Source organism: Mustela nivalis, assembly GCF_964662115.1.
Source record: "Mustela nivalis genome assembly, chromosome: 5".
Classification (NCBI taxonomy): domain Eukaryota; kingdom Metazoa; phylum Chordata; class Mammalia; order Carnivora; family Mustelidae; genus Mustela; species Mustela nivalis.
This window is the reverse complement of record NC_139024.1, coordinates 83,054,539-83,068,482: the sequence shown is the minus strand read 5'-3', so window position 1 is coordinate 83,068,482 and position 13,944 is coordinate 83,054,539. Positions and strand designations below refer to the sequence as shown.

The 13,944-nt window shown below is 51.1% G+C and overlaps 1 protein-coding gene across 7 annotated transcripts; it reads right to left on the bottom strand.

Moving 5' to 3' along the window:
• Positions 1-3,791: 3,791 nt before the first annotated feature.
• On the bottom strand, positions 3,792-13,696 carry PI16 (peptidase inhibitor 16). 7 transcript variants are annotated; one of them, XM_082732242.1, is made up of 7 exons: positions 13,343-13,696; positions 8,594-8,815; positions 6,697-6,806; positions 6,330-6,418; positions 4,997-5,662; positions 4,665-4,792; positions 3,792-4,341 (listed from the first exon to the last, which is right to left on the bottom strand). In XM_082732242.1, exons 1-6 carry the CDS (start codon positions 13,496-13,498, stop codon positions 4,683-4,685), a joined length of 1,353 nt encoding a protein of 450 aa, XP_082588368.1. In that variant the 5' UTR covers positions 13,499-13,696; the 3' UTR covers positions 3,792-4,341; positions 4,665-4,682. The 7 variants fall into 7 exon arrangements, with proteins under 7 accessions (XP_082588368.1, XP_082588370.1, XP_082588369.1 ...); XM_082732244.1 differs by having other exon boundaries at positions 3,792-4,247; XM_082732243.1 differs by having other exon boundaries at positions 3,792-4,226.
• Between the last annotated feature and the right edge of the window lie 248 nt (positions 13,697-13,944).

Genomic DNA, 13,944 nt, shown 5'->3' with positions numbered 1-13,944 from the left:
GCCTCAAAGTGCCAGCCACCTTCCCCTCTGAACGTGCCCTCCTATTTACCATGGGCTTGTGCTGACACGTCCCCTCTCTGCCCATTTGTTACAGCCTTGCCTGACAACAAGACATGGGACACCATGTCTTGTTTCCCAAAAAATGAACTTCCAAAGAGGTCCCTGCTTCTGGTCTTAGGTGGGTCCTCTTCATGTGAGGGTGTCCTGAGGGCTGGCCACAGATGCTCTTGCTTTTCAGGAGGCAAGCAGAGCTCACCCCAAAACCAGAGAAGATGGGTTTGGCCTTACACAGGCCTCCTCTGCTCAGAGGCAGCCTCACCTGACTCCCTCACTGACCTAGGGCTAGCTTGAGAAAACAAGCCCAGGAAAGGAGGGACCCCTGTGCTCAGGATCGTAAGTTGGGTCATCCTCTAAAAACATAATACTCTCTATACTTAGAAGAAGAAGAAGCAAAAGCATATGACCATCTCAATAGACACAGAAAAAGTATTCAACAAAATTCAACACCCCTTCATGATAACAACATTCAAAAACCTAAGAATATAACTTCCTCACCCGGATAAATGGCATCTCCAAAAGACCCGTAATTAACATTAGACTGAATGATGAACACCCTGATTTTTTTCCTCTAAGATCAAGAGCAAGACAAGGATGTCTGCTCTTGCCATTGCTCAGCATTGTCCTGGAGGTTCCAGCCAGGGCAGTCAGGCAAGAAAATGAAATAAAATTTATCAGGGTTAGAAAGGAAGAAGTAAAACTATTTCTGCAGATGACATGATCTTGTAGATAGAAAATTCTGGGGCACCTGGATGGCTCAGTTAAGCTTCTGCCTTTGGCTCAGGTAATGCTCTCAGGGTCCTGGGATTGAACCCCATATGGGGCTCCCTGCTCAGCAGGGAGCCTGCTTCTCTCTCTCCCTCTGCCCCTCCTCCCTGCTCATTCTCTCTCAAATAAATAATGTTTTTTTAAAAATCCTAAAGAATCCACTAAAAATACTGTTGTAACTAATAAATGAACTCAGAAAGGGCACAGAATATAAAATTGATGCACAAAAATCAATCATACTTTACATTCACAGATGAACAAAGTAAAGAATAAAATTAATAAAACAATTTCATTTATAATAGCATCAAAAATAAAATATGAACAAGTATAACAAAAAGCCCACACAGTTTATACCTTGAAGACTACAGAATATTGTTAAACAAAAGTAAAGACCTCAATAAATGGAAAGATAACCCTTGTTCATGGACTGGAAGACCTAGGTGGCAGAATACATAGTTTCCTATCAAAATCTCAGCTGGCTTCTTTGCAGAAATTTGACAAGCTGGCACTAAAATTCAAATGGAAACTCAGGGGATCCAAAATAACCTAAACAATGTTGAAAAAGAAGAACAAAATTGGAGGACACACACTTAACAATTTCAAAATGTCCTACAAAGTTATGATAATCAAGATGGTGTGATACTGGCATAAGATAGACCTAGAGATCAATGGGACAGGATTGAGAGAAATCCAGAAATAAACTCTCACATTTAAGATCAATTGATTGTGGACAAAGGCAACAAGACAAGTGAATGGAGGAAGAATCACCTTCAACAAAAAGTTCTTGGACAACTGGATATTCACATGCATTAAGAATGAACTTGGGGGGGTGTGCCTGAGTGGTTCAGTGTGTTAAAGCCTCTGCCTTCGGCTCAGTTCATGGTCTCAGGGTCCTGGGATAGACCCCAGCATCGGGCTCTCTGCTCAGTGGGTAGCCTCCTTCCTCCTCTCTCTCTGCCTGCCTCTCTGCTTACTTGTGATCTCTCTCTCTGTGTCAGATAAATAAAATCTTTTAAAAAAAAGAATGAACTTGGGCAACCACCTAACACCGCATATGAAAATCAACTAAGAATGGATCAAAGGCATAAAGACAAGAAATGAAACTATTATAAAACTCTTAGAAAAAGCATAGGCTCAAATCTCTGTGACCTCAGATCAGGCAATGGTTTCTTAGATGTAACACCAAAAAGTACAGTAACAAAAGAACAAATAAATTGGATATCATCAAAATTGAAGACTGCATTCAGAAGATATCCTAAAGAAAAATCGAGAAGACAACTCACAGAATGAGAAAATGCTTTAAAATTACATATCTGATAAGGGACTTGTATTTAGACTACATAAAGAATTCCTGCAACTCATAATAAGACAAGTATCCCAGTTAAAAAATGGGCAAAAAGGGGCACCTGGGTGGCTCAGTGGGTTAAAGCTTCTGCCTTCAGCTCTGGTCATGATCTCAGGGTCCTGGGATTGAGCCTGCTTCCTCCTCTTTCTCTCTGCCTGCCTCTCTGCCTACTTGTGATCTCTGTCTGTCAAATAAAATCTTTAAAATAAAAAAATTAATAAATTTAATCTTTTTTTTAAATGGGCAAAAGACTTGAATAGACCTCTCTCCATAGTCAGAAGGCCAGTAAAAAAGCACGTGGAAAGATGTGCTTGGCATTATTAGCCATCAGGGAAATGAAAATAAAAAAGCACAATGATATAGTACTTCAACTAGGATGGCTATAATTTTAAGAAGACAGATAATGAGTGTTGGAGAAGATGTGAAGAAATGGAAACCTTCGTGCATTGCTGGTGCACATGTGCAATGGTGCAGCCACTTTGGAAAGAAGTGTGGCAGTTCTAAAAAAATGTTCACCACAGAGTGACCGTAGGATCCGCAGTTACCCTATGATACTGACAAACGGATAAATAAAATGTATTCTATACAAGGGACTAAGGAATAAAGTACTGTCATGTGCTACCTAATGGATAAATCTAGAAAAGATTATGGTAAGTGAAAGAAGCCAGACAGAAAAGGCTGCCCACTGTATGATCCCATTTATACAACATGTCAGAACAGACAACTCCGTAGAGACACTAGATTAGTGGTGGTTTTGGGCTTGGGGTGGAGGGGGGACAGAGAGGGGCTGCTAATGAGGATGGGGTTTCTTTTCAGGCTGTTGGAATGTTCTAAAACTGCTGGTGCTTGCACCATCCTAAAAACCATTGCATGGTACGCTTTAAATGGGTGAATTTTACATGAGTTATATCCTAATTTATATCATTAGGTTGTCTCTTAATACATTATGTGTCTCTGTCTCTGTCTCTGTCTGTCTCTCTCTCACACACACACACCCTGCATTGCAAGCTTCCTGTTTGCTCCCATTCCAGCTTTGACCTGGAGACTGTCACTCTGTCATCCCCACCAGCCCCACCTCGGTCCCAAGCTGCCTGCCCTCAGTCACCTACTGCTGCTAGCCCTACATGCATATACATAGACACACACACACACACACACGTGCTTTCCCACCCTGCAGCACCCTGCACAGTCCTGTGCTCCTCTAGGGGAGTGTGTCTGGGACTCCAGAACCCTTCCTCGGGACACCTCCAAGCACCCAGGGCTGGCAAAGTCTCTGGCTTGGTGTACCAGCTGGGCCTGGGCAGCAGCACCTTGTAAAAAGGCTGTGTGCCTCTCCTTGATTTGGGGTCTAAAACCCAACGAAGCCTCCACTGGTGACCCCTGGAGATGGGGGAGTCAGCCCTTGGCCCTCCCTCTTTCCTGCTCGCTGCCTAAAGATTTGAGTCGGGGAGGGGAGCAGTTTAAAGGAAGGAAAAGGTGCCCCAAAGAACTAGGTGGAGGGTGTAGGGAGAGGAGGTGGGTAGAAGACAGAGCAGGTGCTAGGTGCTGGAAGGGAACCTCTTCAGGACATCCCCAAGAGCCACCCCTTCACCCACCAGTCTTCATAAGCACAGACACTCGGTACTCTTCCAGAGGCTTTATTCGGGAGTCAGGGACTGCTTCCCTTTCCTGGTCCTTGCCTGCCCTCCCCCCCGCCACCATGTAGAACCCCATTCAGTTGGAGCTTGTCCTTCTGCCCCTCATAATCCCCCTCCCCAGCTACACCAGCGAGTAGGGGGAGAGGGCACTCAGGGAGAACCAGCTACCTGCAGAGGCAGAGTCCCAAGCCTGGTAGGCAGGGATCTCCCCTGAATCCCCACCCATCCAGGGAATGAGATGGGAGGGGCATGAGGGGTCTGGGCCAGGTGGCCGGCCTTGTGCCCCCACGGTGTGTCTGCAGATGAGGCACAGGCCCTGCAGCCTTGTCCATCCAGAGGGCCTTCAGCCAAGAAGCATCTTCAGTGGAGAGGCAGGGTGGTGGGGAGTCGACGACAGGAGGACAGCTGACCTCTTCAGCCTGGGAAGGCAGGAGGTACTCCTGGGAATAGCCCCAAACTCCAATGGCTTAAGGAAGAAGCCAGGGGACGAGGAGGGGTCAAGGGGTTTCAGGGAAGCACTGAGATCTTCTGTCCCTGGAAGAGCAGAACCACAGCCACAGGACAACTGGAGATTGAGCACAAGTGGCCACAGGAACACTGCCCAGAGTAATCCGCAGCTAGCTGAGGCCTGGACCTCCACAGAGGCAGAGGCACTCCTGGGGCAGTGCCAGGAGTGGACATTACAGAGGCCTCCTGAGGGGACAAGATCACTGGCCTGGAGTCTGGTCAGAAGCTGGGGTTAAAGGGGGGACTTCTGGGCCACAGAGCAGGACCTGCCCAGGAAACTGTGGCCTCTTCCTTGGAGAAGAGATGATCCAGAGTGGGCATGAGGCCAGGGTCTCCCCACCAGCCCTTGCCTTTGAGTGGTGACTCCTTCAGAAGATTCCAGCCAGGACCAGGGAAGGCAGCAGCAGCAGTCCCAGAAGGGGGCCCCCGATGTGACCAGGGCCCGAGTTCAGCCCTGAATTGACACTAGGCTCTGCACCTGTGGGGAGAGAGAGGCTTTGTCTCAGCATGGACACAGTTCTGCCTGACCTCCCGCCTTCCCTGCCAGGCGTGCAAGTGGGGGCCCAGCAGCCAGGGAGGAAGCTCTTATTCAGTGGGTACAGCCCACAACACTGATGCTGGAGGCAAGATGATGACCTTCTGGCAACAAGGAGGGAAGGTGGGACAACACTACATGCCTTACCAGGCAAAGATGACTGCAGAGCCAGGGTGCGCCCGCCCACAACATTAGCAGTGGCAGAGGCATTGGGGGACTTGAAGGAAGTGTGTCCCATGTGGTCCAGTGTGGCCGGCAGCTCTCTTGTCTTGTTCTGGCCTGGAAAAACTGAGGCCAAGACCTCACTGGAAGGAGGCAACTCGGCCTCAGCCTTGCCCACCTTCTGGGAGTGGGGCAGAGGCTCCCGTGTCCCTGTCAAGAACATCTTGGGGTGCAGAGAACTGTCTGGGCTCTTGGGGGGCACTATTGTCCTGCTGGCCTCTTTGTCTGCCAATTTGAAGATGGGATCATGGGTCGACTTGGGGAAGGTAGCTGGCCCCTCATCCAGGGAGAACAGACTGTGAGTTGCCAAGAAGGAAGGGACCTCAGTCGTTAAGGAAGGTGGAGCCTCTGTTGCCATGGAGAGGGAATCTTCCGTTGCTAAGGAAGATGGGGCCTCGGTTTCTGCAGCAGGTAGAGCCTTGGTTGCCAGGGGGCCTGAGACCTCTGTTACCAAGGAGGATGGAGTTTCCGTTGCCAGGAAAGAAGGGACACTGCTTTTCCTAGAGCCTGAAGCTTGGGTTGCCTGGGAAGCTGGGGCCTCGGTTACCGGGTGAGGCAAATCCTGAGCCTCTTCTGGGTCTGTGATGGGTTCTGACAAGAAACAAGGCCCTGCCTTAGTGCTACAGCGGACTCCACCTCCCTCACCCCACCACAGTCAAGGTGAGGCGACCAAATGTCCTACGATGACAAGCAAACACACATCCCCTCCAGCGACTATATCCTTCATTGGTAATATTATTTTATTACAACGTTATTTTATTGTAGCACTAAAACAATGTCTCCTTTATCCACCTCTTTGTCCAAATCTTGCTCTCAGCACTCACACAACTACTTTTTCAGGGGAATCTCCAGCTAGATGCTTGTGCCTATCAAGTCCACCGCTTCCCTTGCTTGTCCCCTTCAAGGACACTTGGCCACGCCCACTACCAGCCCCCACCCCACCCCGGGGGGGGGCCCTATCCTCCGGCCACGCCCACCTCGCCCGCAGCTTGAGGGCCTCCGTCCTCTACCCTCAGCTCCAAGGATTGAAATCCGACCACTTTAAATGACTGGGCGCCAAAGTGACTGCGCAAGGAAGGCGAAGTGGGCTTGGGAACTCGGAGAGAGTGGGCCCGCAAAGGGTCCCCGAGGGACAAGTCTCACCAGCCCTCTCCTTACCCCCCTTCTCCCTTTCCCGCCCCAGCCGGTGCACCTTCCTTGGAGGCTCTAATTCCCTCGCAGCCCCTTCCTACTCCTCCCCACCCTACCCCCAACTCACCACAGAGGGAGTTCTCGCAGCGGTAGCCGGAGGGACATAGAGAGCACGGAGTCCCTTCCTGGTAGGGTCTCTTTCCCTTCACGTTCCCCCTGCGGGAAGCAAGGACGATGCTGGGAGGGGGGCAGTTCCTACAGACCCCTGTCCCGATCCCTCAAACACATACCTAGGTCGGAAGTACCCCTGGGTCTTGCTCCCAACTAGCTTGCCAGGCCGATGAGAGCAGACTCCCATGGGTTCCCTCACAGCCCCCCCAAGAATATGGGGTTCAGGCCCCAGATTAGCCCCCTCCCATATTGTTAGACTGCCCAGCTCAACCCTCTCCTTGGCTCTGCCCATCCTCTACCCGCAGGGCTCCCTGGGCACTCACGGGGGCTCATAGTTGCAAACCAGCAATTGGATATTGATCTCCTCAACACCCTGGAGCTTCTCACAGAAGTGGGAGCCACAGCCAATCCTCTCCGTCTTGGCCCAGACCAGCTGAAGAAGAGCAAACCCGACAGTTTAGCCTGGGTGGGACACCAGTCTTGTATGGGTGGGGAGGGGAGGATCCCTACAACCTGTCAAATCCAAGTCTCTGAGGACACACAGCTCCAGGCACAACTGTAAACAGGCAGTTTGGGAAGAATTTGTCCTGAACCATACACACTATTTCACCAGGCTTTTCTCTGAAAAAAATTCCCTTAGTATATACCCTCATGAATTCCTCCTGCGAATTTTTTTTTTTTTACAACTTCCTGTGCATTTTAAACAAGGGGTATATCCAAAGGAATGAATCTCAAACATGAGAATCTTAGATATCAGCAACAAACAAAATCCAAGGAAGAGAACAGAAGGAACCATTTTGAACATAGAACTTCCTCCCGCTTCACAAGTGAGCAGTGGTCTGCTCTGCTGTTTCTAAGTCTGGGTCTCCTACCTGCTAGAATGAATTCTGTCTTAAGTATAAAATTTAAAAATCAAAACAGCTTTTGTGCACCACCATGGACTGATACCAGCAGACTCTCCTTGCTATTTCTAGCCGGGTCTGTTCAGGAGTCACTAAAACAGAGGCAAGTTTTTGTTGTGAGATCTGGCTCCAGCTACTAATTCTGCATACATCCCCCAGACTGTTTTTTGTTTTTTTTGTTTTTTTTGTTTTTTTTTTTTTTCCTGCTTAAGTTAGCTGAGGATACACCACTGTTGAGCATGCCAGGCGCTGACAGCAGTCTTTGCAGGAGGGTGTCTGTGTGTGTGTGTGTGTGTGTGTTTTGGAGGTGGCGGGGGTGTGAGAGGTGGGAGGGTATGGAGGGGAGGGGAGAGGGAGGGGCTGCTGGGCCCTCACAACTTCTTCATCTGGATGGATGATGTCAAGATTTCCTTCCCCAAAGATTAGCACTAAAAATACCACTCAAAAGAAGCACTGGAAAGTGGAATTGGTGGATATGGGTGGGAAGAAGGTCGATCTTCCTTTTTCTTTTTTTAAAAAATTGTTCTGTTATTGTTTGAACAATAAGCTTTGGGTGGAGAAGAACAAGAATTCAATAACACTACTGTTAATTCCCCTACACGTATACACACCCCTACAGCACCCGCACCCAGCATCTCTTATCTGGAAACTCCAACTTTCAAAGTGCAGTGAGAACCCTGACATAAGCAAGAAGTGACTTCGAGGGGCAGAGAATGATCTCGAAGCCTCCCTGAAACCTTCACTGGGTGACGATTTGCTCTTATTTTACACATGGCTTTTAAAAGCAGAAGAAAATTTAAACACACAATTGTTTATTTGCTTTATCGGACCCTGGCAGGTTAGAAACAGACACCATGAGAAATGACGGAAGAGGGACAGTGAGAGAAGCCAGAAGTCGAGGGCAATTACCGCGGGGCAAACAGCCCTACTTGAGGCCGGAGGACAGGACCGCTTAGAGGTCAGTCAGTATTCCTAGCACAATAATCATCCACGACACTGGCTCTGCGACACCTAACTCAGGTTCCTTCAGTAAGAGGAGGCCGAGAGGGGCCATCTAGATTTTCAAGCGATTGTGCTTCTTCAAGAGTCAGCGTCGTCAGAGACCTGGACAACACAGGAGCTCCTGTCGAAACTTCTACGAAGGATCTCGGGGCCTTAGAGCGGGGACTGCCTGATCTTGGAGCTGGGAAAGGGAGAGGCAGCCCCTGCCCCACCCGCCCACCCCGCCCACCCCGCCCACGGCTAGTGCGGCCCCACCCACGGCTCGTGATGCCCCGCCCACTCGTCGTGTAGCCCCGCCCACCCTGCGGGCACGCACCTGCGTGTAGTGGCCGCACATCTGGCCCTGGTCGCAGGTGGCCGCGCTGAGGTTGTAGTGCTCGCGCTCGTGATGCCACTCCTCCATGGCCAGGGGCACGTCCATGCCCTCTTCCGTGATGGCGAACAGGTTCTCCCCGCGCCGCCCGCGCTCCTTGTTGTGGCCCCACACGCACTGTTGCGCGTAGGCCTTGGCGAAGGCGGCCAGCTCCTCGTCCCACCTCTGCGGGACAGGACGGAGAGGTGAGCAACAGGTGAGCGCTGGCCTCGCGCTCCGTGGAGACGGTGGAGGTGGGTGGGAGAGGGAGGTGGGGATGCCCCCGACTCTGGGGATTAAAGAAGCTTGAAGGTGTCCTGGGGGCCTTTGGAGGCCCTCCCTTCCTGCTGGGTAACTCTTGGCCATGATCAGGAACAGGCCTATGCTCCTGGTGGGCTTCTGCGGGGAAGCTGGGAGGGTTCCACCCTAGGCCACGGAGTTGGCTAAACTTGGGACCATTTACCGGCTGTGTGATTTTAGACAGATTGCCTACCCTTTCTGAATTCTCATGGGGCTTTGTGAAGAATAAATCAGATGATGTTTGTGATAGTGTTATCATTAATTAATATTAATATCCCTCTATATGAAAGGAGGGCAGCTGTGCCCTGCCTACCTCCCAGAGCCACCTGACTGCTCTGAAGACCACAGAATTTCCAATGAGATGTTCAAGGGCTGCATTATTTATCCTGCTATCCTCCACCCCCTTACCCACACACACCATAAATATGACTTGGGGGTGGCCAGCATTCCCCACTCAGGTCCCACTCTTCCTTTGGGGTCACCCAGCCTCCACGGCTTTACCATTTCCAGGCTTCCCTCCCAGGTGGTCTCAACTTTTGTCAGCTGAAAAACCCTTTCCCCAAAAAGATTGTGTCTCTGCATGACCCACCGAGAGGCCTATTTTCAGAGCCGTGGTGTCTCAAGGAGCTGTCAGTTCCCAAAGGCAGTGTTCTCCAGGGGGGACCTCAGGTGAGGCAGCAGGAGGGAGCATGTTAGGTTAAGGGACCTCTGAGGTTCTGTGTGTCCCTGGCTGGGAGGACAGCCCCAGTGTGGGTGGGAAGAAGGATTAACAAAGGTTTGACGAGAAAGGCCTGGATCCCATTAAGCTCTGTCCTTGGCCTCTCCAAGAGAAATGGATGGCCTGGCAACAGCTCTTGCTCCACCCTCTGGCGGCCCAGCCAGCTGTGGGAGCCAGACAGCCTCCAGAGCGCCAGGAGCTTGGGTGACCGTGAGAGGAGGGGATAGTGTGGCTCCTCACCCACACACGGTTCTCGGGAACAGCTGCCTGGGAGTGCGGATGGGAACATAGAGCTGGGACCACCCCACTTTGTGACAGCAGTGAATCTCTTTCCCTCCCTGGGTGTTTTGTCGCTGTTCCCTGAAGTTCTCTTAGACTCTGGTAGTAAGCGGGTTTGGGGAGTGGGAATGTAGCAGGCTGTGGGGGACTAGGATCGGGGAATCCGGGATGACCTGCAGCGCTCCAGACTGAACCGTGAGCTCCTTTGGGGTAAGACGGTGATGTGGTCCCAGTGTCTGGCATAGTGCTGGCACATAGCAGGTGCTCAGTAGACATTAGTCTGCTATTGATGACTGAGACAGACTCTGCTTTAAGCAGTCTCCCTACAGAGCCTGGCTGGGATTCCTATTCCGACTGGATGCATGGAGTCCCATTAGTAGAGTCATTCCTGTGGGTCTCAAGGCTTCTCAGTCTTCCAGAAACCACAGGGATTTTTGAGAGTCACGGCACCCACCCACACTGGCCACATGGTCACTGTCTGAAAACAAGTCCATTCATTCACTCACTCATTCAGCAGTCCGGGGCAATATGCTAGCCTGGAACTAAGAGAAAGGACCGAGATGCCCAAGTTTACATTGCCATAAACTGCTGATTGGGTCATGATGTGGTCAATGACAGATTTGCAATGGGTGGTGTAGAGGCACCGAGGAGGCCATTTAGCCCAACCTGAGGGCGGAGAAGGAGGCACTAAGCTAATGTAATGGCGGCATTAGTCAGGTGGAGGGAACAGAAGGCACAGCATGAGCAAAGGGAGGACAGAAGGGGGAGACAATGTTTTGACTGGGGAAGGACAAGCTGTTGAGGTTATGGAGGGAGAAACTGAGCAGGAGAGGAAGCTGGAGGCGTCAGCAGGGGCCAAACACATAGAGAGAGTCTTCTTAGAAGCTGGAGCTTTATCCTGAGGCTGTCAGGAGCCAGTGGGAGCCACTGAAGGGTGTTGAGCAAGGTCAAGCCTGGGTATTGGATTGTTCATTTTGGGCAGCGGAGGCCAGAGGCTGAGGAAGCAGGTAGAGGCTCTTCTAAGAGTCCTTGGGAGAAGTAATAAAAGTTTTATCTAAGGTCAAGGATGGGGGAGTAGGATTCAAGGAAAATGGAACCTTCTGGAAGGTAAAGGTGGTGATGATTAGATGTGATAGCTAAGGGAGAGAAAAGAGTTCATGATAACTGCCACCAGCCTTACCCTGGATCCATTCCCTCTTTCGGTAATCAAATACTGTGTAATACTTACTGGATGCCACACTCTGTTCTAAATGTTTTCTACATATTCACTCATTTAACCCTCACAACCATCCTACAAGGGACTTACTATGTTGTCATCATCTTCAATTTACAGATGAGGAAGCTGAGGCACAGAGAGGTTAAGTAATTTAACAAAGGTCATGCAGCTAGTAAATGGTAGAATCAAGATTTGAACGAAGCCACCTGGCCCCACAGTTTCTGTATTTACCACTGCTGAGGTTGAGGCTGAGGCTTGTTCCAGTCTGTCCCCTCCTCCCATCACTTCCCACTGGACTGCAGCATAACCCCTGAGTATCCAAACTGCTTCCCAGAATGTCACCTCACCACCAGGGTCTAGCTCTGTCCCCAAAGCAGCTCCTGGGTGGGTAACCCCCAGCCTCAGCCAACAAGACTGAAGGGCATCGGAGACCTACAAATGGGGAAACTGAGGCTCAGTACTGTGTTCCAGGCCTCACTCAGGGAGCTGTTGGCAGAGCTGGTACCAGCATCCAGTGCTCCAGGTCTGTTGTCCTCAGTTCCTGGTTGCCAGGCAACAGGGCTTGAATGGTGGTGCTGAGTGCATTTCTAGAGGCGTTCCTTGACTCTCAGCCTAGGGAATGCCAGTCACAAGTGCTAGATCAGGAAATGGAAGCCTTCGAAGGTAAAAGGAGCCACCCGGAGTCACTTGGCCAGATTGAGCAGAGCTGCTCAATCTGGACCCTCAGGTGCGCTGCTATATTCCCCTAGGTGTGACCTTGCTCTGGGACACTAGCTATGGGGTGCCTGGACCTTGTTCCTGAGCCTCCCAGGGCACCCAAGGGTCACCAGAGAAGATGGGCTAGCTCAGCCTCCGGGAGAGCAGGAAGGAGGTGAATTTCTGATTCTCTCTCTTTTTTTCAAAGATTCCTTTTTTTTTTTTCTTAAGATTTTATTTATTTATTTGACAGAGATCACAAGTAGACAGAGAGGCAGGCAGAGGGGGATGGAGAAGCAGGCTTCCCGCTGAGCAGAGAGCTTGACGCGGGACTCGATCCCAGGACTCTAGGATCATGACCTGAGCCGAAGGCGGAAGCTCAATGACTGAGCCACCCAGGCACCCCTCAAAGAGTCTATTTATTTGAGAGAGCAAGAGAGACTGGGAGAGAGACAGAGGGAGCGAGAGCGTATGAGCAGCGTGAGGGGCCGAGGGAGAGGGAGAAGTAGGCTCCCCGCTGAGCAGGGAGCCTGATGTGGGGCTGGATCCTAGGACCCTGGGATTACGACCTGAGCCAAAGGCAGTCACTTAACCAACTGAGCTATCCAGGCACCCTTTCTCTCTTTTCATCTTGAGCCTAAACATCCCATCCTAACCCTACTGTCAAATAACCCTCCCTCTGAACAGAGGTAACCGCCACCCCAAATCTGGCTTCCATCACCTGTAAGCATGGCTCTGTATTTTTACTACATTTGCATGTGTCCTCACAAGTGTGCAGTAGTAGTTTTTACCCGTTTTTAAACCTTATATAAATGTACCCTCCTATACATATATTTCTTGAGATTTCATCCCCAGACCCCATCAGTGTTCTATCTGGGAGATTCAATCCTTGTTGCCATATAGTCCATGTAGCTCTAATGGTGGCCCATTTTACAGATGCAGAATTGACAGTCCTTACTAGGTTAAGGGACCCACCCCAAATTGCAGGTCTTGTCCTATGACCGAGACAGAATGGCAGCTGTGGGATGCTGAGCCCTCTCTGCTTCTGATTCCTGTTCTCTCCCACCTCCTTATATATCCCTCCTACCCTATGCCAGGACCCCTCCTACTCCTTCCCCTTGTTTCCTCTCCTCAATGCCTTGGAAGGCCTCTGAAAGACCATCTTTACCAAGGTGTTAGGAATTTCCTATGTCCCCCCTATGAGGTGCATCGGCATTTTAGGAGTGCTGGGGAAGGGGCCATTGAGTGGGAAGCTGGGGACTCCCAGGCCTGGCTCTACCAGCTGTGTGACTTGGAGGGAGCAGTAAGTCCCTCTGAGCCTCAGTTTCCTGATCTGTAGAATGGGGCTACTTCTGGGAACCTGTGAATTACATAATGTCTCTGACACTGATCAGAGAGGTGAGTCTTAGCGATAGCTTCAGCTTGAGGGTGGGAGGAATTGGGGGACCCAGCCCAGCACCCCATCAGTTCCGGCAGGTGAGTGGCCCCTGGCCACCACACTCACCATATGCAGCATGTCCGCAGCAGGTGGGGACACCTGGGCCCGGTAGAGGTTGTGCAGCTCCACCAATGCCCGTTTCTCATCATCACTGAGGGCGCCGTTGGGACTCACAGTGGCGGCCAGCAGCAGCAGCAGCAGTGGACTGCAGGAGATGTGCATGGTGGCCAGTCCTCCCAGCCTCTCCCGGCCAGGGGTCTGGCAGCTGGATTTAAAGTCCTTCCCACACAAGCACCACCCTGGCTGGAGACGGCGGGGAGGGGCCGTCTGCAGGCCTGGCCCGGCTCACACAGCGTCTCCAGGAGGGCTGGGTGCTTGGGTCCTGACCAGAGCTGAGTCCACTCCCAGCATTTATCTCCCCTCAGAGTCCTTGGCAAAAGCCTCCTTTCTCTTGGTAACAGGGGCTCAGGCCCAGTGCTGTGTGCGTTCCCCTGTCCCTCCTGAGTTGTGGACAGGTCCTCAAGGGCAAAATAGAGTAACCCAGGTCGCACCCACTAGATGCTGTGGACAAGTATGAGGACAAAAACCACGTGGACCCTACCCCTGAGGACTGAGCAGGTTGAAGGAGCTGGAGTTGGCTTATGGAAGGATGGGGGAAGACAGGATGT

Excerpts from the sequence above, each read along its gene's own strand:
- PI16 (XM_082732241.1), bottom strand. The coding sequence starts at position 13,498 with ATGCACATCTCCTGCAGTCCACTGCTGCTGCTGCTGCTGGCCGCCACT. Across the intron at positions 8,816-13,342 it reads CTGCGGACATGCTGCATATG|AGGTGGGACGAGGAGCTGGC; the intron begins GTGAGTGTGGTG and ends CCTGTCCCGCAG. Across the intron at positions 5,663-6,329 it reads CTGCGAGAACTCCCTCTGTG|AACCCATCACAGACCCAGAA; the intron begins GTGAGTTGGGGG and ends GTTTCTTGTCAG.